This window comes from Centrocercus urophasianus, unplaced genomic scaffold, assembly GCF_019232065.1.
Source record: "Centrocercus urophasianus isolate 14NV4802_14NV808 unplaced genomic scaffold, USGS_Curo_1.0 seq_12, whole genome shotgun sequence".
In the NCBI taxonomy this organism is placed as follows: domain Eukaryota; kingdom Metazoa; phylum Chordata; class Aves; order Galliformes; family Phasianidae; genus Centrocercus; species Centrocercus urophasianus.
In genome coordinates, this window is record NW_024884364.1 from 34,468,667 (window position 1) to 34,490,911 (window position 22,245).

At 35.0% G+C, this 22,245-nt stretch overlaps 1 protein-coding gene across 13 annotated transcripts in view; it reads right to left on the reverse strand.

Annotated features, from left to right (window-relative positions):
* The window catches only part of KDM6A (lysine demethylase 6A), a 147,010-nt gene that overhangs the window by 39,956 nt on the left and 84,809 nt on the right, over window positions 1-22,245 (reverse strand). For 5 of the 13 annotated variants that reach the window (XR_006167369.1, XM_042810488.1, XM_042810486.1 and 2 more), the window contains exons 7-18: window positions 18,789-18,843; window positions 16,469-16,503; window positions 14,249-14,314; window positions 12,881-12,974; window positions 7,473-7,599; window positions 4,821-4,919; window positions 4,218-4,437; window positions 3,520-3,654; window positions 2,926-3,081; window positions 2,193-2,288; window positions 703-807; window positions 1-80 (exon numbers count right to left, since the gene is read on the reverse strand). The exon at window positions 1-80 is cut by the window's left edge and continues 316 nt beyond it. Coding sequence is in view for 12 of the 13 variants with exons in the window: in XM_042810488.1 (XP_042666422.1) it covers window positions 1-80; window positions 703-807; window positions 2,193-2,288; window positions 2,926-3,081; window positions 3,520-3,654; window positions 4,218-4,437; window positions 4,821-4,919; window positions 7,473-7,599; window positions 12,881-12,974; window positions 14,249-14,314; window positions 16,469-16,503; window positions 18,789-18,843 (1,268 nt within the window). In the remaining variant the exon portion in view is untranslated. The remainder of the gene's footprint in view (window positions 81-702; window positions 808-2,192; window positions 2,289-2,925; window positions 3,082-3,519; window positions 3,655-4,217; window positions 4,438-4,820; window positions 4,920-7,472; window positions 7,600-12,880; window positions 12,975-14,248; window positions 14,315-16,468; window positions 16,504-18,788; window positions 18,844-22,245) is intronic. The other 8 variants (XM_042810491.1, XM_042810484.1, XM_042810496.1 and 5 more) reach the window with 5 other exon arrangements.

A 22,245-nucleotide genomic window follows, 5' to 3' on the forward strand; every position in this document is an offset into this window, starting at 1 on the left:
TTTGTAGGCAGTGATGAATCAGCTGTTGGCCCATTAGGAATTCCAGTAGATCGTACCTGTGCAACTCCTGTTTGTCTCATCTAATGGAGGATGAACAAAGCACAACGATGTTAGCTATAGAACTTAAGGCTACAGAATTTAAGAAGTAAAGATCATATTAGGCTTGTGTATTTTATATTGCACTTTTCAATTTCAACTGTATACTGATTTTGACACCTTGCCACTTGCATTTGAGAAGTAAGATGACTGTCATGCTCACAAACGCGCTGAGTGAATTTTAAGGTAAAGCTATTGGCACACCTTTCTTCTAGGCTCTTCAGTTTGACTGTTAGCATTATACTGCTAAAGTTGGACACTAAGAGAGAGAGAAGTGAATAATGAAAGCATGAGAGAAAAAGCTGTGATATGGCTTACTGCAAGTAAGTGTTTTTCAACTCATACTGCTTTTACATGCATTCACTCACTTCAGTTTGAAAATGTAGCTTGAAATGTTTTATGCTATCTGGTACCCCTATAATAAAACACAGCTAAAACCATTAACTTTCACAAGTAAATCACACTTAAACTTTGTATGAAAAAGATGACAACGTAATATCACAAAAGGCATGAGACCTCTGTACAAAACCTTAAAAATTCAAGAAACACAACAGATGCCATCATCAATAAAAGTTTTGTAGAACAGAAAAATATTTTTGTTCTCACTTGCTGGTGTTGCTGCATCAAGACAAACTGACTCTCCAGCTGCTCCAGCATAAGTTTCTGTGCTGGATTTAAATTATTTCGGTTTGCACGTAGCTGTTCCAAGTGCTGAAAAAAATCAACCAGTATAGGTTAGAATCATCACAAATGTATACAATTTTTAACGACCTTCTTGCATACATTACTAAAAATTATCCAGGAAGATGAGACTTGCACAGCTAAAACAAAACTTGCAAAGCTAAAGACAAGATCAAGATTTCTGCTGCAGACTAAAACATCTTTCCATAAACTAAAGTCTGTAACCAAACTTTATAAGCTGTTATTAAAAGTAAAGAGATCTTCAGAACTATTAGAGTATATCTCATCACCGCTTCGTTAAAATTAAGAGAACTGGTACTGTTAAGAAAACTACATTAACATAAAACTACATTAATTCAGAATTCCTATTATCATTATGTATGTTTTAACATTTTCGTACTATTCTATTATTTTATAGTTAAAATAATGCTCAGTATGAAGTAAATTCAGTCTTACAGCCACACTTGAAAACTTCTCAAGAAAACACACAACATTCAGAACACTATGCAACTTAACTACGGAAAGAAGTATCTGAAGACACGACCCTGAAGTAATTTACAACTAAAATTTAAGTATTTGTTACCCAAAACCTGATCTTTGCATCCCTTTTAAACTACTCTCCACACACCTTCAGTCTATCAGCAAGTAACATCTTTCATATAAAGAAACAGCCACAGAGCTATTTTGCAAGTTACAGGGAATATTGCTCAAGGAGCCTTCTGTTTCTGCACTATATTCTCTTCTATGTTTCCTTGTATCGAAAATAGTATCTATGATACACGGGCGAGGGTTTCTAGCTAAGCCTGATTTTCAAAATGTGGAATTCCTGCTGAATCTCACTGCAAGTTCTAATGAACTGAAGACATGACAAAAGCATCATCACAAAAAAGACCTGAAACAAGATTTCAAAAACAAAATCTAGTATTTCATATAAAAAATGTTAAATGATGTGTAATACAGAAAAGTGGTACCAACTTTCATTTGATTAATCCCATTTTGTACAATGTGTGAGTTTATGTAATTTGATACAATAAGATAGCTCATAAGAAAAAGAGGATGCCACAATATTTTCACTTCTTCAATATTCTCCATGCTAAAACAAGCAGCAAAATACACTTGCCTTGCAAGTGTTACAATTTGCATATCTATCTTTAAAACAACATAAGTGGCATTACTGTATGCTCCTACTTAAATTATACAATTCAAACAAGATAAGCATTCAATTTCTACTAATGATCGAATCTATTTTATTATACAGCTAATCTTATATATTCCACACAGCATTCATCAATATTAAAAGAATTTGTATTGTTTCCCATTTAGTTTCAGAAATGTGAGTCAAAAGTATTTTTTTTCTTAGAAGAAAGAAACTAACAAAAAATAAATCAAAGCTTCAAGACCTTCAACGTACTTACCTGTAATTTCTGTGGTGTCAAGCACCAAGAATGAATTTGTTGTTGTACAGGAGGGTGTGACACTGTATGGCCACTGCTCCAAACATCTGAAGTATTCTGAGAGAAAACATTATGTTAAAATTCTTGACTATCAAACGGTCAATATCATTTTTTCACATTTGGATTTTATCTTATGAAAGAACTAGTCTTTTTACACAGAGAATATACTAATGCATGCCAAGACTTGTTCTACCATTCCCATATAACATCATAGTAGTTAGATGTAAAATAAGTGATATCTAATACCATAGTGAGAAACAATCAAATAAAATTATGCAATTAACTTAAAGGTACACTGCTGTTAGAACCGGGTAATTTTATCTACCATAACATCACTACATGATGATGAAACACTTGAATTCTAAATATAAGCAAAGGCTGTAGACAGGATGATATGGTTGTCTCCCTCTCTTACCCACCACCAGACTATGACTGTACTTTTCCACATACACAACTGTAACTATAGTACAGTACACTGCTGATCTGTATTGCCCTTACACACTTACTACCACAACTGTAACCTCCTTACTAAACACATCACTGAAAAATTTTCTTTAAAATATCTAAAAACATTCCCCACCTTGATGCCAAAGGATTGAAATTCACGGCACAAATTGTGTGCATGCTGCATCACTTCAATGCATATTTCCATATAATTTTGGGAGGGGGCTCTTTAGTTCATCAGAATATATACCTTTGTTGGACTAGATGTTCTTTTCCTCTTGGCAGGACTGGTCAGGTCATCTACTTGGCTAGAAGGAATCATGTGTAGTGGCAAGGATTGCTGTGAAATTGGTGTTTGAGTGAGGCCTAGTACAGGTTCAGTATTTGGATGATGAGGTTTACAAGCCTAAGAATCACAGAAGACAAAAATATGGTTCTATATATTCTTAATTCTTTCCTTTAAACTACATATTTTAACAGCCCACATATTTTAAAGGGGCTGAGCAGATATTTTGAAGATGGTCTCAAAAACTGAAAAATCAGTTTCCATATGGTCATCAATGGAGGAATGTGTACCTTTCAAGGGATTATTAAACCACTGCAGCATTCTATTTAAGATGAAATTTTTAAAATCATGAAAATCCACAAAGGTTCTAAATTGGTACCCCCATCTTTCTCCCATATTGTAGGGAGCTGCTTCTTGATCTAGTATACCTTTGCAAATAAATCAAAGGCTTTTTATTAATAAAAGCCAGTCCTGCACTCAACAAAATAAGCTTGACCACTACAGATTGTAAAGAACCCTTAAAGCTGGGCACCTGCAGAACATAACCCAACTTCTCACCTGCTGTGCTGTGTTCATGGCACCCTGCCTGGAGGTAAGCTCTGCGGGGATTGGTAGGCTCCATGCCTCCTCAATACTAGGAAGTAATTTAGTTTTATTCTGTAGACTACCTTGTGGAAGGTTACACAACTGAGCCTAGGAAAAATTATGTAAAAAGCAAATTTAACACAAGCCTACTTTAGTAAGAGCAAGTCCATGAAATCTTCCTATATGCTGTAGCTAATTATGTTTTAAAGAAGAGGATAGATTTAAAATTTGGGGTTTTAGAAAGGTGCTAAGTATAAAGAGGGTAACCAGAATATAAACCTTTGTGAGAATCAGAACAAAGATGAGCTCTAGATTCACAGGTCTCATTAATTCTTTTTTTTTTTCTGAAATTGCAAACAAGAGTGAAAGATAGCACGTGTGTGTTCTCTCTCTATGTTATGAGAACTTAAAAATGTAGACAATACAAAGAAAAAAAGTGATGTAAAACAGTATGCACTGATTAAATACGTAAAATAGGGTCTATATGTAATTAAATTCCACTTAAAAATGAAGAAATAAAATATTACAGGCTATGATATGCTTACAATACATATGAAAACAAGTTATACACACCACAAATGATTGTAAGTTAAATCTGTGTGTTACTTCTACCCTCCCCTCTGGTATGTATATGGATGAATATTTCCCACATCTTAAAACTTTAGCTTTACCTGTAAATACTTTATCCGTGCTGCAAGTGCAGAGGTATTACTACAATTTTTGCTCCTAGTTGCATTTAAGTAGCATTTAATGGCATCCTGAGGCTGGTTGCAGGACTCATAGAGTGTGCCTAGGTCCATCCAGGCTGCAGCATGGCCATGGTCTAATTGTACAGCACAGATATAGGCCTGTAAAGCATCCATAGGCTGATTTTGCTGTTGATACAGCACACTGAATAGAAAGATTTGTGAAGTTGAGAATTAATAACAAAGTCAAAGTACAATGAAGTCAAATACAAACATTCACCCCAAAGCCCTTAATAAACTTTGTCATTACATAAATCACAGTAATAAGCAAAAAAAACCAACCCCATATTTATAAAATCTTGACATGCAAAGTTTGTATATACAGCATATTCAGTATTTTAAAAATGGAAAAAGCATGTAAAATTATAATTTAAACTTCAAATTAGACAAATGTAACAACATAAAGGTAGAAATAAAAAAATTACAAAACATTTGAGAGCACAAAAGTTTTAAAAAGCTAATATTCTTCAATCATATATATGCATGAGCATTGAATTATATCACTGTATTACCCTGTTTCATCCTTACCCTATAGAACACCATGTATCTGCACTTGCTTCTGATTTATCAATAGATTGCCTATAAGATATAAAGGCATCCTGAACTTTCCCAATACTTGAATAGCACCTGGGAGAAGAAAAAAAGACTTTTGGTAATATTTATAGAAGGTAATCAGTGATGATGGCTTACGAAGACTGGTCTGATAAATGTTAAGTCGTACAAACACATACTCATCTAGATGAATCCAAAACATTTGCTGCTTTTCAATGCTGGGCACAAATAGACTCAAACTTGTTAATCAACATGTATTACTAATTCTTCATTTGAGAAGCAGAGAAATGCTGTTTAAACCCTAACTTAATGTATTTGCAGTGAAAGCAGAAGTCATGCTATAGTTTGAAGATCTACCTTTGTTCCACTTAAGATAGACATCGGTCAGTAAGAACAATATTCAGCTCCAGTCAACATTCAAAAAAATCCATTAAGATACTTATTTCATGAAATCTAATACAATAAAATTTCATATTCTGCAATTAGTGCTTCAGGATTATTTGATTTATATTAAGAGATAATGACCAATTCAGTCAGGGCGGTCTTGGAAATTTTTTATATGCATAACTCATAACTCAAAGTTTTCAAATAATGAACAACAAACCAATTAGTTTAACCATGTACAGAAAGCAATAAAAATCTTCCTTGTCTGGAGTTTTTCCAAATTTTATTACTTGAATATTATATATATACTACAACTTCATTGGTTTCCTAGGCACTGTAAGCAGAACTATCAAACCTTGAAAGAGAACTACCATTATTCTGCAGGGAATAGCATCTACTTTTTAAAATAAAAACTTCAAATAAATAAAATATGAAAAAAAAAACACATGCAATTGATTTTAACTACAATAGCTTTGCCTTACATTTTTCCAATAAGTTTCCCTCTTGGAAAAAGAACTGACAAGTTTCAAAGCACATCAATAACAAAGTTTATTCTATTTTAAAAAAAAGTCCAGAACAGTACAGGTGAGGTTCATCAAATATGCTACACTCTTCTGTGTATTCTTAAGGCTTATTAGAAAATGCAGTATTATCTAGTGGTACTCATTCTAATAAATAAGTCACGTCTCCATACAATGTTTCAGGATATCATTTTATCCAGAATTTAGCCCACGTTCCAACAGACATATTTAAATCTGTCTGCTTAACAGATACACACAGATTCCAATTAGGATAACACTAACATCAAGCACCCAAGAAACTTTAAAACAGGGAAATGAGGTGGAGTTTTTAAACTTTAAACCATGTTATCTAATTTGGAGGACCAGCAGAGGAAAGAGTAACACAAGGAGATATACTGGGAGGGAAAAAGAGGAAGAGTGAATGCACAGCCCTGTAAACTTATAAATCTCCTGTTAATGTACTGATTGCAAGAAGTAGGTACAGAAATGTTTTGTTCTGCTCCTCCCCTGTATAATATAAGGGATACTTCCACTACACTTCCTATTCCTCTATTTCCTCCATTCCCCTACCTTGTTTGTATAGTCCTAGGTATCACTCCAACCAAACTAAAGCTTAGGTACAGGAAGAGCACATGTACTCCACTGAGCCTTGCCTTTGTCCTGCTGTTGTGTAAGAACACAACTGGCTCTATCTGTGTGGATTGGGATTAGAGAGGAAAAGAACAGGTTTTAGCCAAAGGGATGACAAAACAAGCCAGATGATCCCTGGCTCCTTTTGCCTTTTCTTCCCACTCCAGCTCTCTGTCCCCGCTGCTCGCACTTCTCCCTTAGCCTGCAGACTGCTAGTTTAAGACTCTTGCTCAAAAAAGAGCAGCAGGAATAAAATCAGGGTGACAGAAACAGTAGTATGTCTAGTTAGGTATGACAAGAACTTACAGGAAAGTAAGCTGGAAGATAGTGAGGTTACTATACTAATTTCATTTTTGCATAATTTCTATTTAATCTACTTCTCCACAGAACTGACCAGTTCATGTGCTTAAATTGACATCAAAGCTTTCAACCACATAGAAGATAAATTAGACTGCTATTCTCCAAAGCCTGATTATTTCCAAAGTTACTGATGGCTTGTTTAAAGCACCTATTTGTAAAAAAATGGAGACTAAGAAGAGTCTTTAAGTTGACATAATTTTACATCTTCGATAAAGCTAATTTTCACGGGAAAACTACTGTGCATGATTGAAGATCAGTATAATACTTAAGTAGAAATTAGAATGGATCCACTTGATTTATCTTGGCTTAATATCTAGTTGTAAACTATTCTGTCAGCAGATCGACGCGCTTGTACTTTAGTGCTGAAACTGTTTGAAACTAGAGGGAGATTTTAAGAAAATAAAGAGAAAATAATGAAACAAGTAAAAGCAGGTAAGGCAGATTAGCATTTCTGTAAAGCTGTAAACTGAACTACAGAACAAACAAACAAAAACAAAACAAAAAAAAACAAAAAGAGGACCACTTAGGTAACATATTTCATTTCAACTTGTAATCTATAACCATTCTAAATAACTTCACAGCTTTCCAGAAAATCAGGACTTTACTAGATACAAACACCTTTTCCTTCCATTTTTTCTCTAAAAGCTACAAAGAACATAAAAGATAACTCATAAAATACTCCTCAAAAAACAATTACAAACACAGTTACAAAGTCTATAAAGTCATTTCTCACCTTCCAAGGAAATACCAGGATTGACCAGAATTTGGATCCGCTTCTAGAGATTTCTGGAGATACTGTATAGCATAACTTTCCTTGGTTGCCTTGTCTCCAAGCTGATCCACGGTGTGATGCATCCAGCCTACAAGAAAAATCCACAGATGGCAGAAGTGAAATTCTCAAACATCACTTAATGCTCTGGTGCAGCAGAATATTGACAGCTTTGGTCCCTCTATAAAAATATGAATATCAAACAATACTAACAGTTACACAAATTGTTATGAAAGAAACTTAAAAAACTTCCTTTTGAAGTTCGTTACTAAAACTACAGGACCTACATTCAAAATTGCTTTCACATGCCTTAAAAACATTCTTGTTTACTACAAGGTTAGTAGCATAACTATGAACCACTCAATATTCAATAAAAAGTTAATCTGAAAATATTAACTCTTTCCTCCTCTGAATGTTGGCACCTCTCATGCCCTCATCTTCCCTGTAAAACACATCCATCATCTGTATATTAAGTTCATTTTACCTTTTCTTTCTAACTCTCGTGTCTGTATTTGCGCTGTTCCCCAGTAATGCATTATTAAGAATTGCCGTCATTCCATCTCAGTTTTTCATACTTCGTCATTATGTCTACCTTGCTACAACATCCCCTCTTTTTGATCGAAAAATGCAATCACTTCTCACCTACATATCAAATTCTTCTAAAAAGATCATTTTGTTTCCTCACATAATCACAGAATATATTTTCACGTGCCTCCTCTTTTCTCACTACATTAGGCAAATTATTAATCCTGACTTTAATGGCCTCTCAGTCCTTGCCTTCATATAGTCTTTTACAAGCTATCAAAGTGCACCTCTGTTTCAGCAATGACGTAAGGCTTGGTTACCATTTCAAATAAAGCACCTTCGTCATCTTCTCAGGCTTCTCCCCATGTGCCTCTATGCCTAGGTGATGGTATCTCTGGAAGTGCTCACAAAATCATCTCACTGCTGCCTGTGAGTAAAAGGAAATTCTTTTCTACAGGCAGCTAGCTTGATGAAATCTCTACATACTACACTGGTCCATTGGTCAATTATGTCTTGATGTTTGCTTAATTTCCATGTACTTGTCTTAACAACCTCTTGCCTTTCATCTAATATTCATAAATTGTAAAGTATGAGAGCAGACTGTCCCTATGTTTTTATAGTGTCCTGGTCAAAAATGATCCCTCGTGAAACACTGCATCAGTTTCATATAACATACAAGATTTGCATAAGGTTTTTGTTATATAGAGCTGCACAAACATCTGCTCTCAGTGTTCATGTAAAACCTACATCAACTATACTTCTGCACCCTAAGCTTATCCTTTAAGAATCAGTCTAACTACATAAACATATAATATCATTTAAAGAACAGTCTGCCCACTTCATCAGAAATGCCAGACCCCAGTAAACAAGGCTGAGAACAGAACTGATGAGTATTTGCAGCTTTACTTCATTGTGATTGGACTATATCTTAAGTAACTTACTCTACCTGATCTATTTGAGTTATATATACATACATTTAATCCCATGGACTCACAGCAGACACAGTGACACTTTTGCAAAGGAAGACAAACTTACAAGCTTAAAAAAAAAAGGCAATCTAGGAAAAAATCGAGTCTACTGAACAATGTTTGCCTGAAGTGTTTGAAGAAGTTTCCAAGTTTCCACTTGGAAACTGTGTTGAGAAGCATAAGTTTGAATAATTCACCGACTGCAAGAAATACTGTGTTAAGAGTCAAGTAGTTACAGTGCTGACAGAAGAGTACTTTATCTTGTCTGAAGATGGACCAAGTCAAAACCCTACCCGCCAGAAAAAAAAGAAAAAAAAACACAGTAACTTATGTTAACAACAAGCTATGATTTTGATTAAAATCCCAAGTCATTGAAGTCCTGAAGCACATAGGAAATACTTGTGCTTTAAGAAACAAGGCTTATGTGAGGGTGCTTATTTGAATGCAACCTACATAACTGTACAGGAAAGATAAAATATTGGGTGCAGTGGCAGGCAAAGCCTGAGTGAAATGAAAGTAGGAGTTCAGAGAGTATAAACATGGTAAAAAACAGATATTAAACAATTTCCTGAATCTTCAGAAGTGTTGTGTGGTGATGCCTATTTTATGCTTTATCAGAATCTTTCCAAACTGACAGATAACACGCTGTATCTTCAGATCTTCTCTGAGGTTCACTGATAAGAAGAATCTATTTCTAGGAGACAGAAAAGAGAACTAGAAATCCCTATCTACTTTCAGTGCTGAACCAAGGGTTGCTTTCTGACTTTATCTTAACATGTAGGAAGGTGAAAAAGGTAGAAGTCAAGAGAGAACAAAGTTTTCTTCTAGAACAGCACAAGTAAAGGAAACTGGTAAGCCATGTGGTCTCTGCTTTGCAAGAGCTAATTCTAATTGTCAACTAGCTCTCACAACATACTCTCCTACTTTGGGGACATTTTCAACATTATAATCAAAAATGCTAATTTTGTCCATGTTCCAGGCTCTTTTCCAGGTTTTTTTTTTGTTTTTTTTTTTTTTTTTAAATCTAATTCGTAACAAATCACCATGTTTCTTTAGCAAAAGCATGTTCAAGCCTGGCTCATGTTTTAGTCGGTTTTATGCTTATCAATCACTCTCATGTTGTACTTAAGGCAACTGCTGCTTCCTTGATAAACATCGTCCCAGTCTCTGAAGACTCTCAGTTTTTGAGCCTGCTCCCCATTTCAGAATCTCATGATGTCTCACCCAATTACAGACACATCACCTAGAAATGCCCCCAACAAAAGTCTTTGCGAGAGTGCTTTAGGAAGCCTGGGGCAGATGCTAACACTGTTCTACACTCCAGATTATGCAACTGCTCATTAAAATTGGAGAAAGAATACTGGGACAGATTAGATCTTCAGTCTCATCCGGCATAGCGGCCCTTATTTAATGCAATTTTAGGCAAAGTGGTGAAAAGAATTATTGTCTGGAAAGCAAATTAAATGCAGTAAAAAACATAAAACAAACTGTTCTTATTCAACTGCACAGATCTTCCTGTTAATCTATCAGAACTAATTAGTACACATCAGCTCAAACACATACGTATTTCTCAGAGAATTACAAGGTTTTCCTCCACAATGATCTGTTTTGGAAAATAGCAATGAGAGTGAAGGTTTTAGTAATTCTCTCACACAATATCTGAATTTGCCTAAATTTCAATTTATGCTCAGTAAACATTAATTAGTTAAGAAAAATGAACACAAGGTATTTTCATGCCAAAATAATTTTCCCGTTGGGAGTGGAAAAAAAAAAAAAAAGAATCTGATCTAGAAATATATTTTGATTGTTTTTTGCTAATAGCATTCTGGTAGATGGCAGGTATTTCCTACGTCGGTTGCTCTGGAAGTAATGCCTGATTTCCATGGAAACTACATCAAATACAAAGAGTACAATAACACTATTTGATAGGGCAAATTCTTAGCTACAAAACACTTCTTTTCAACAGTCACCACCTTTGGCTATGCATATTTGTCAGTTATGAACAAGAGCTGCATGCCACACTCATAAAAAGCTGCACCACTGGAAGTGACCCGCTGTCGCTGTCACCACTGCTGAAACACACCACCCACTGCCTCACTGCGCTCACATCCACTGTTGGCCACCATCAATTTTCAGCAAGTGTTAATGAATGTCAACAGAAGCAATTTTTTTTCAGCAGGAAGGAATTCAATTACACGCTGCTTCATACGCACTTCCATGTCAGACGCCACTGTGTCAGAGTGCCCCTCTGCTGCCATCTGTCACATGGCAATAACATATAATGGGATACTGGAGGGGAGGTTCAACCTCTACTGCCATGCCACCAACATCTGTCTCTGACATCATGTGCCAACATCATAAAACAGGAGGCACTATTTTTGGAGTAGCCCTCATATTACTTTTTTTAAGCAGCAGTGTACCACCCAGACTATGCTTCCCAAGGAGGTGTTTTATTATGGGCTGCTAGATACTAATCTGTCATAAACACCATACTCTGATTAATAGCACCGCTAATAGTGAGGAGCAAAAGAAATGGTATTATTTTGTGAACATTCTAGTTAAGAGCACTGCCTCCTTCTCTACATACAAGCTATCCCAACTACCACAATTAAGTGACCTACGCTGATTAAATAGGGGAAGCTAATTCAGTTTTCAGACAGCAGACAATTCTCAGACACTGCTCCTATTGGTAGCACAGCAACCTGTGGTATGATTTTATGAAGATGGCCACACCTTTGCTTCTAACATAGCAGCATGTGTCAAAAAGACTTGAAAGAGCACTGGTCACCTATTTTGGGCAATCTGTGTTCTGCTGATCCTTTGTGTAGCCTATATGAATGATACTGCTTACAATTTATACTAAGTTAAGTAGTACCAAATTAAAAAACAAACAAACAATAACCGAAGGGGATACTGAAATGTAAGGAACATTTCCATCCGACACCACCTAGATACCTGCAGTGTCATTTGTGGTTTCACACAGAAAAACGAAAAGCTAAACAAATCAGCCTGCCCCAAAAGCATACACAACCTGTGTTACAGAAGAGAAAGTACTGCGGCTGTGACTTACTGCCAATTACCCATTTGAATTAAATGACCACTGTATGAAGGAAAAACAAAAAGAAAAAGATGGGCACAAGCAGGCTAAATTAATACTTAGAATAATAAATTAGATGAAGAACATGGAGAAAGTGAATGAAGAATTTGCAGCGTTTGAATAACTTTAGCAAGATATTCTGGAAATACTTTCGTGAGGTAAATAGGAAAAATGCAATTTAATCTACCCACTCCATAGAATTTTTTGACTACAAATGATTTATCAGCTTTCTGTAAATGTGGAAGATGACAAATTTTAAACGGTAATGTTTTTTCCATTTGATGTGGTTTCTTCTCTTTTATAGAGTAATAAACTTTTAGTTACAGGAGTATATTTTCATTAAGCACTTAAAATTAAGTAGAAAGGTAGATTTTTCACTTGCAGGGTTATTCTGTTCTGCAACAGAAAGAAGTATTTTGGTTTACTGCACTTAGTCTGGCAATTGAAGGGATGTTCTCTAAGGCAGAATTGAAAGAACAGAGAATTTTAACTACCATACTCTCGCTCTGAAAGATCACTCTCTCACTGCCCCAAACCCACACTGCAACTACCGTAGCAAATCTAAGAGCTTTTTAATTTTATAAGTTTAGTTATAGTATTTCCCTTCTCTCTTATTTGCTTAATTATCCACTGTTATGCATTCTATTTTGAGTTAAAATCTCAAATATGATCCTCAGTATTTCAGATTCACTAGGATTCAATTGGAGCCTTAAAAAAACACTGTTGAAGGCAAAGATGGAAAAAAAGAAACACACAGAAAAATAGAAGTTGATTTTACATACCTAACTGCTGTAAGACAGTTGCTTTTACTTGTGCAGGAAGGTTTTCGATCTGCAAAAGTTGTTCATAAGCTTCCTTTGCAGAGTGATACTTTCTCTGCAAAAGGAAAAAAGTAAATTGATTAATCATAAACCTCACAATAGATCACCAATAGCAATGATTTCACAGCACTGACAGCACACAAACACATTGACAAAAAAATCTAGAACTTTTTTTTTTGCATACAGTGCATATGAAAGCTTTCATAAGTGATATATATATATGGTAAGAGAATAACTTTCATAAAATATAGTATTTAATATAAATTGAATACTTAAAATAGTCAAGGAAAATTTGTATATTATTCAATTTGGTCAGCTCCTCACGCATGCATTATACTTCTTATACTAAAATGAACATGTTTCTTTTAAGAGGAATGCTTGACTGTGAGTTGACATTTGAAAAAAACCTACTCAAATGACTCCCAGGAAATTTGCAACAGAAAAGAAGATAATCAGAAACTGGTGGCTGGTATCCTTTAGCCTCTCTCCCTTTTTTGTTATATTAGAATGGCTTATTTACTCTACTGGTAAGAGTACCACCATATGTAGAATTAAAACAAATCCGCAGATTATGCCTCAAGAATCAAGATACGCTATCTTATTGTTTGCCATATAGTTTAAATGTGCTTAGAGCATGGAAACATTCAATTCTTAACTCCCATATAGACCTTGAAACAGAAAACACATTTCCAAGTTAGAATTGTGGTCTTTTCTGACTTTTGGAACAGTAAGAGCTTTTGTTTTGTGCACATCAAACATTAAGCAGTCTTGACTTTTTTGTTTTTTATTTTTGGTAATTGTGTCGTCATTTGTTTCTCCTTATGTTACCCTAGCAATAATTGTTTAACTGTGAACTTATTTTAAATGCTCAATTCCTCTACTTCTCTCCCACGTAACTATATGAAGTATAAAGGCTGAGGGCTGCTGTTTTTTGCTGTTCTTTTTTTTTTTTTTTATTGGGTTGCTGGCGGATTTTTTTTTTGTCATTTTCTAAAAATTCTACACATTTTCAGAGAAAAAAATATGCTTTCAGGTAACTCAACATTAGACCTCATTCTGACAGACAGGTGAAGAACCTACTAAAATAAAAAGGGCCACCTAAATGCAAATTGTCATGACTTAGTTATATTTCTTATATGCAAAGAGAACACAGTACTGTCTAGGGGTGTTTTGAAAGGGACAGTCAAGGAGGAGATTGTAAACAACCCAAGTGTTTATTAGAAGTTAAATGCTATTAGGTTCTTGAGATCCCACAATCACAAAAGACAACTTTGTTGATTTTAAAACCTTAATCTAGTCAGGAAGAAAATTAAAGCGGCAATTACATACTTTCAAATGGAACAAAGGGAAGTTGGTAGAAAAGGTTTTTAATTGGTGTTCATGAAATGTAGACAACTGGCAAGAAAACAAACAATACAAATAAATAAAATATCCATGGCTAGCAAAATTAAAACAATCAGGAAAGAACTTTAAATTTAGCATTGGGAACAGAATTTGTAGTTAATGACTATGAAAAATAGGCAAATGAACAGAAGTTCCCCTCTTGCAGTGTGACAGCAGGGGCAGCAATCTGGATGTTAAATAGATAAATACTAGTGACTAATATCTCCACTTTGAAAAAGATGTTTGCATGCTTGGAATGATTCAGAAAGATCTATTAGAATACGGTATGTTTTCTAGACCTAGAATAATATTCGCTTTTGTTATTTATTGTATTATTTACCCTTTAGAAATCTGCCTACATATTTGTCTTAAAGTACTACAGAAAACTGTCATAATGTTTACATTTGTTTTTATTTAGGTATTCAATTCAACTACATGCCCTTGAGTTTGGCTGTATTAGAAACAATCTTAAGAAACGTGGGTTGGAAAAAAAACATCATCTTTCTTTAGGAACTTCAGCTGATAACCTAACTACTGTGGAAGTACTCACATGGCCACAGATCAAGTAGTAGAAACAAGCATTAAAACCAAGAAAAAACACCACTACCTCTTATCAACCCTAGACTACTGTCTTGTTCAGAATGAATGAACTTTCTGACACATTATTAAAGACGAGCTCATTTTCGTATGTATGAGGGGGTTCACGAAACTGTAGCTCTGTGTCTGTCAGAAGAAACAGAAGCCCAGCCCCTCTTCTAAAAGTGTCTCTTTGCTGTATCAAAGGTAATACTCAAATCAAATCAAGACCCCTTGTGGTTCAAAGTTTCTCAAATTCCAAAAAAGAAGATACCCATTAAAGAGAACTGTGAGGCAAATGGAGTCTAAAAGCAGTATGTGCTTTTTGTTTCTGGCTTGTATTAAAAGTTCCTGTTGCCTGCAACTGCCAGTTAGAAAGCATTTGCGATATAGGCCACAGTATTATAGAAGGCACTTGGCATGGTGATCTGAGATTTTCAACTTTCTGCTTTCTTTTAGCAGATCAAAAGGACCAACATGTATAGCATGTTTTGTTTACATGAACTTGTCAAATGTGATCCAGTGCTCAAAAGGAAACCAAAAACCTCTCTGACGTGTCAGAGTCACAAAAATCCAGGAAGTTTCTTAATGGTGTTTTGGGATAGGGGATTTCTATTTGTCCTACAGTTACATAAATTCAAAAGTTCTACTGCACCAAAAGCAGTCAAAAGAAAATATCTCATTCAACACGTTTTTAACTTCTATTTATAAATAATTGCCTACATAATGTCATTTTTCACTGTGCCATCAAAAGACAGCACTTACTTATCAAGTTACTTTTCAAATGACTGAAAATGTAGAATTCGTCTGTCATCTGTTTCATTTACAACAGTTTTTGTTTTCCTGTCACATCTCTTCTTCAGTCATATTATACCTATAACCATGACAAGAGAGTATACAATCTACAATCATATGACCAGTCAAGTTACAAATATACAATAGCTGTTTCCATAGCTGCTTGGTTTTAATTTATTTATACCCTGGAAGCTCAGTGAGCGTTCTATAATTTCCCAAAAGATTCATCTAAAAAACTGCAGTAGGATTTGACACAGAATAATAACACAGCATTATGTCCCATTGTCCTCAGATCTCACAAGCTTCTGTCACATATGTCTAGTTAAATTTGAAAATTTCATGTTAAATATAATGTAAAAGCACCCAGGCATCTTTTTGAGTGTGAATGTGAGGAACAACATGGATACGTATGAATTGAGAGACTCTATTTTTTTTATATTTATATATAATATATACATGCACCTGGACAACTTTGTGTGCATGAATGTGAGAAACAATATGAATATGTATGAATTGAGAAACTATGCATTTTTTACATTTATATGTATGTATTAAAAAATCCATTTGTTAGCCAAAGTTATGTTGCAGTTTATTGCATACTAACTGGGAGACTAGTGAACCTACGTTTACTAAAATAGCCACCCCATTTCAGCAGGACAATCCTCGTGCATAATATTAGGACTTGAGCCTAACTTCAATTCACAAAAGCATCCATACTCAGCTGAATGCCACAGACTGATCATATCATCAGTTAGAAACTTCATCACACTTTATAAAAAGGAGCCTAAAGCTTACCTGGATTTCGTATAAGTGGGCGATGTGAAACTGAACTGTAAGAGTGAAAAATCAAAATTATTAGATGTAATGAATGACATCAAGAATACATTTTCCTCAAGTCAGAGATAAACGCTTTTGAAATTTATCAGTGCTAAGCAGAGAACTAACTACATTCTAACAACACAAAAAAGTATGTTTGTATTGATATTTTGCATTTAATATAATAGAATTGCCAGAAAATGTGTTTTCTAGAAAAGCATCAAGACTGAAAACAAAACGCAGAAAGGCAGACCATGGATTTTATGTGCATGCTGAAATGCAAAGTTCATTAACATTTCAGGATAGTTAGTAATACAATCCCTAAGCAGAGATGCACAATGACAAGTAATAGTTTCTGTACATAAGGAAATTAGAAATAAATAAGATAACATCTCTGTTTAAACCAAGCTCAACTGATTTCAATCACACAGAACTATCTTTCTCAATGCTATGGCACAACAGGTTTTAGGTAATTCAGATGTCCAGGGTTTCTCTCCGAGTCATGAAGGAAGGGAAAAGATCCGCTTGTGTATTGCTTTGTCCTTCACTATAAAAGAAGTATAAAAGAAGGTACCCTACTGCATGTCAGAAAACAGATCATAATGAAATGCATCATCTAAAATTTTAATAAACTTTTTGTGTTCCTTTCTAAAGGGCACATAACACATCCATTATGTTCACCATATCATCTAACTTCCTTCTGCACTGATGAAAGAGAACCCCTTCTTTTGTCTCAGGGAGCTCTCTAAAAAAATCTTTTTTTTTTTTCCTCCCTCATAGCAAACCTCTTTCATAGTGAAGCTACAAAAGAAAGCCATGTCATAGAGGAGAAAGAAATTAGAGGTGTTGCATTAGCATGTCCCTAAATAAAAGGAAGATGTCCGTAGGACTCAATCACTTCTGCCAGGAAGACTGTCATTGTAATGCTGTTACTCACATGGCCTACTTTAGGATTAGAATAGGCTGGATTAAGGCTATCTCATGCATTTCTGCCAAAGTATCTGACATCTCAGGTGAGGACGCACAGCTGTCCCTCCACTAAGCAGCACTGGAGAACCTGACAAAGTATCTTTCATTCCTCTTCACTCTTTCCTCCTTTGTTTGCTGTACACTGAATGCAACATCACAAGGGCAAAGTAGTCCTTACAGGGAGCTGCACCTCTACATGAATCTCAGAGCACAGGTGAAGGCAGGGGAAGTGTGAGGAGAGCCTTACAAAAATTCAGAGCTGAAAACTGATAAAGTCAGTGAGAAATAATAGGAAAGAGCATGAAATACAATAAGCAATGATATGGCTGGTAGAAAACAATCAAAATCTACTGACCTAGTAAGAATTCTGCAAATAATTTTAGAAAATTACTCTGCCTGCTCCTGATAAGTGACATAGCCTTGCAAAGGACTCTGTAGCACAGCTGGCTCCTTAATACTGAAGCAACCAGCAGTTTCACCCATGTAAACAAAACTTCTTTATCTACCCTTGCTGACAGAATATTCAAATTCAATCCAGCTTAGAATTAAACAGAAAAATGCTTCTAAATACTTTATCTAATGCTTCTGAAGCCAGTCTAAAGAGGCAACTTAGGCTCAACACCAAGTACACCATGAAGGTTCAACAAGAAACAACATTCTGCACTACTATCTGCCTTGTGATTCTGATAGATTCCATGTAATGCAGAAAAATACATTTATTCTTGCATACGATTTCACTCATTACAAACAAATATATGTAGCACAATCTGTAACAACCTACAGAATATAATGTGCATGACAGATCAAATCATGCTAAAAGATGAAAGTGCTAAAGTACTGGCTAATATATAATGGCACCTAATAAATCAATTTTTTTCTACTTTTTTTTTCTTTTTAGATTTCATCAGTGTAAAGCCAATACTGAACTTTAGAATGATGCTGAGGTGATTGCTGAAAAAAAGACATATTTGCAAATTTGTGGTACCTGGATACAGCGGCACCTGGATACAATGACTATTAAATGTGTGCCATGACACAGGCACTATATTTACAAACAAATAAGCAAAAATTCAAATACCAAGTTGCCTCTAGAACTCAAGTCTTCAGAGCAGTTAATACAGTAAGTCTCTGTTTTCACTTATTTAATTTATTAAAGCAATCCACAATTCCACTGGAATATCTGTCTCCATTTAAAACAACAGGTTTTGTAGTCTCCCTCTCAATATTTTCTCTATCTTTCTGTTTTGACTCTTTTCACTGAAAACAGTTACAGCTGTAAGAAAAAAAAACCTGAATCAAAACAAATGGAAATACTTAAAAAGTTACTTACTTTCAGCGTTAGACAAAGTGCAGGGGTTGCAGTCAATCAAAGCTAACTGAAAATGCTGAAAAAACAAGGATGAATTGATTTTCAAACAATGCAAGACTCCTTCCTTGGCAAATTACTAAGAAAAAATCCATTTCCTACTTAAGAATAAATACTATATTTTACCATTTGTCTTAAAGACAGTAATCTTCAATTTCTGTTCAAGAGTGTTTGCTAGAGGAAAGTAAAAATTTTTTGTAAACATATAGCAATGCTTCTAGTAATGCACGTTTGCAAGAGGCATCTCCACAAAATGATTAAACAGACAGCAACTGGACGAATGACTGTATCAATGGTCAAAATTGGAAGAACAAGTTTTCTTAAGAAGGCCGTTACACTATTAGCTCATAGTCTCGTGCAGACCAGCATACGAAGTGAAAATTTGTCTATATAGAAAAACAGAATACTTTTCCTGTAAACAAGTAAGGAAGTGATTTAAAGGTTTGTTGCTTTTGCTGTATTTTTGTGTCTTCCTTTTTAAGAATTAATCTTATCAAAAAACACTTACAATGAGTATCTTTACGTTTAAAAATTGAGTTCACAAGTCCATTAGTTCTTGCACTATCTCCCCTCCAGGTGTTAAGACAATAGCAATTAAACACTGTTTCTTCAAGATATGAAAAATATGTTTTAAAACATCTTCCTGATCTAAAATTCTCAGATAAGCATTTTAGTCTTCCATAAAGAAGAATACAAGCAGTGCAGTAAAATTTATCTACAAGAAGGCCTGGATGTGACCAACCCTTTACCAAGTGTCATGTCGACTCAGTGACCACTATTTACAGCTACAACCCAGTGTGTTAAAATGGATACGCTAGGCATACCAACTCAAGTGCCAATGCACTTTTCCAAAAATTCACAGAAAATTCCTACATGCAGCACAGAATTTGGATGAATAAACTCATTCACTGCAAATTAAGGCCTAGAAGACAGAAACCTAGGAGACAACACATAAAATACAACAGATACAGCTATCTGTAAAATACAATACTGGATGGCTTCTAATGCACAAATTGTTACTGACATTTCAGTGTATTTTATCCAGCTAGCATGGAATTGACCGTTTAGCTCCCAGTGTGCAGGATACCCAACAAGGAGGCATCAGGAGCTTGTCAGTAGCTGGGAAGAAAGAAAAATGCATTCCTAATGGATGCATATGCAACTTGTTTTTCATACTGTCATACTCAAAGCATTTAGACACTATGCAACTTTCCTTATGCTCACAATACTACCATGTACGTTATGCCTATGTAATACACATCTCAAGGACTTACAAGAGTTTACCAGACCACCAAATTTCTAAATAGATATTTTTAACAGAAAAAATACATGTATTGGATAAATATATTGTCCACAGCACAGTATAAAAAAGAAGTTCCCCATTAGCTGAGGCATATAGTGGCATAATCTCCTCACCGACTTACATCAATACCATTTGTAATATATAGCAGCTTTTAGAAAATTAAACAAACTCAAGTTGAATAACCGAAATTTACAAATTTTCATGAAAATTCTAGCAACATAATTTGCAAGAGTACAGAAAACAATAATATACATTACTTGCAAAATAACTTTTTAACCTTAGCATAAATTTAATAGCTTAGAAATGTTAAATACTAGCTTATTTCTCTGTCTTGCTTGCTTTTTTTTTGGTTTTTTTTTCCTAGTGTTGAGCAGTAGGAGAGAACTTAAAACCTCCCATCACTTACATTGCAATGCTGCTTGTGTGCCTCAGGGACATCCTTTAGTCTGTTACCATAGTGATTCTACTAAGCAAGCAACTCAAAAAAAAAAAAAAAAAAAAAAAAAAAAAAAAAAAAAAAAAAAAAAAAGAAGACTAAATAAAAATAAAATGCTCTACATTATATTGCAGCTTTCCTAACCAGAAAAATAACCTAACAACATAGATCTATATACTTTGGCCTGTACACTGAGTACGCCGATCTAAATGATTCAAAACCCATTTTGCACAGATGTGTAAGCTTGTACTGTCATTAACAATTAATATGAAAAGATAAAGCAGAAAGGAACAGATTTGTTCTCACCTAGCGATGCTATTATAAAAAATCAGCAGATCCAAAAAGAATCGATTGACAATCGTTCTGCAGTGGCTTTGCAGTAGGGCTATTGCAGTGAGACTCACCGGCAGAAAGCAAGCAACCGTACACAGAAATCTAACCATTTTAATATTTAAATATCCCAGTAAAATCAGTGCTGCACAGCAAAAAGCAGGATTATTCTCAACAATGCCTCCTAAAAAATTAACTTCTTACTTCAACCACATTGTATTTCAAATTTCAAAATCCATATTATGAAAATTTTTCTCCATGTAGAAAATTTCTGCTAGCACTGTTTACTATGCCACAAAAAAAAAAAAAAAAAAAAAACCAAAACCAAGAAAATTGACAATCTGAAGCATGTAACTACAGAAGAATAAACCATCTGCCCTAAACAGCAAAGCAATACACAGAAACACAGAACCTCTCAAACCAAAAAGCTTTGAAATGCACATAAACAAGCAAACCTACACCTCTTGCTGGATAAATAATCCATAAACCCCTGGTAAGTATCCAAAAACATTCAAAAAAAGCATGCACTCTAACACATAAAGCTCATCAGCAAAAAGCAGGTCCACTAATTCCAATTGCCAGCATCAAAAAAATTAAAAATAGTAATAATTTCCAACTTCCATCTCTGCAACAAACAGAAGCAGCTAGCAAACATCTGCACCTCTCTCAAATATTGCAGCACTGAAGCTGGCTACTGCTGTGTGAAATAGTTATTATGCAGGAGAGGCCGCTGCAGTTCAGAGACGACATACAATACCTCAAGGCAGACAGCAGTCTATAGAAATTCAAATGCAGAGTAAGAGGATTTACCTAGAAGGCAGTGTTCTGAATGTTAAAAAGTAACAGTCTCTCCTCAAGGGCTGCAGCCGAAGTCACAATATACCTTGATTTGGAGTCATCTGTAATTGCCCAATTATCTACAATCTATTCTGTCTCCTCTGGAGCCCTTGATGTGCCTGATTGTAGAAACAATTGCGAAGGTAACCTCTTCAAGGAGCAGAGGTACAGTGGATTGCATGTAAACTTAACTGATGAAAGGTCTAGTAGAAAACAACCTGGCAAGGATTTAAGTAACTTTATATGTTTTCACTGCTATAATTAAATATATTTCTCCTAGCACACTCATCCTTCACAATTTCAGAGGCAAGAGACACAAGTCCCCACACTTGTGTTGTTTCATCAATAAACAACCAATGCATTTTCCTCCTAGAGTATGATTTTTACTGCTTTTTTGTTTATATTGAGTCAGACTTCAGAGCAGCGATTCTAAACCCTCCAGCTCTCTAGAAGGGCATCAACAAGCTGAGCAACACTCAGCTCTGCATCTATTTAGTAAGCAAGGCAAGCCATCG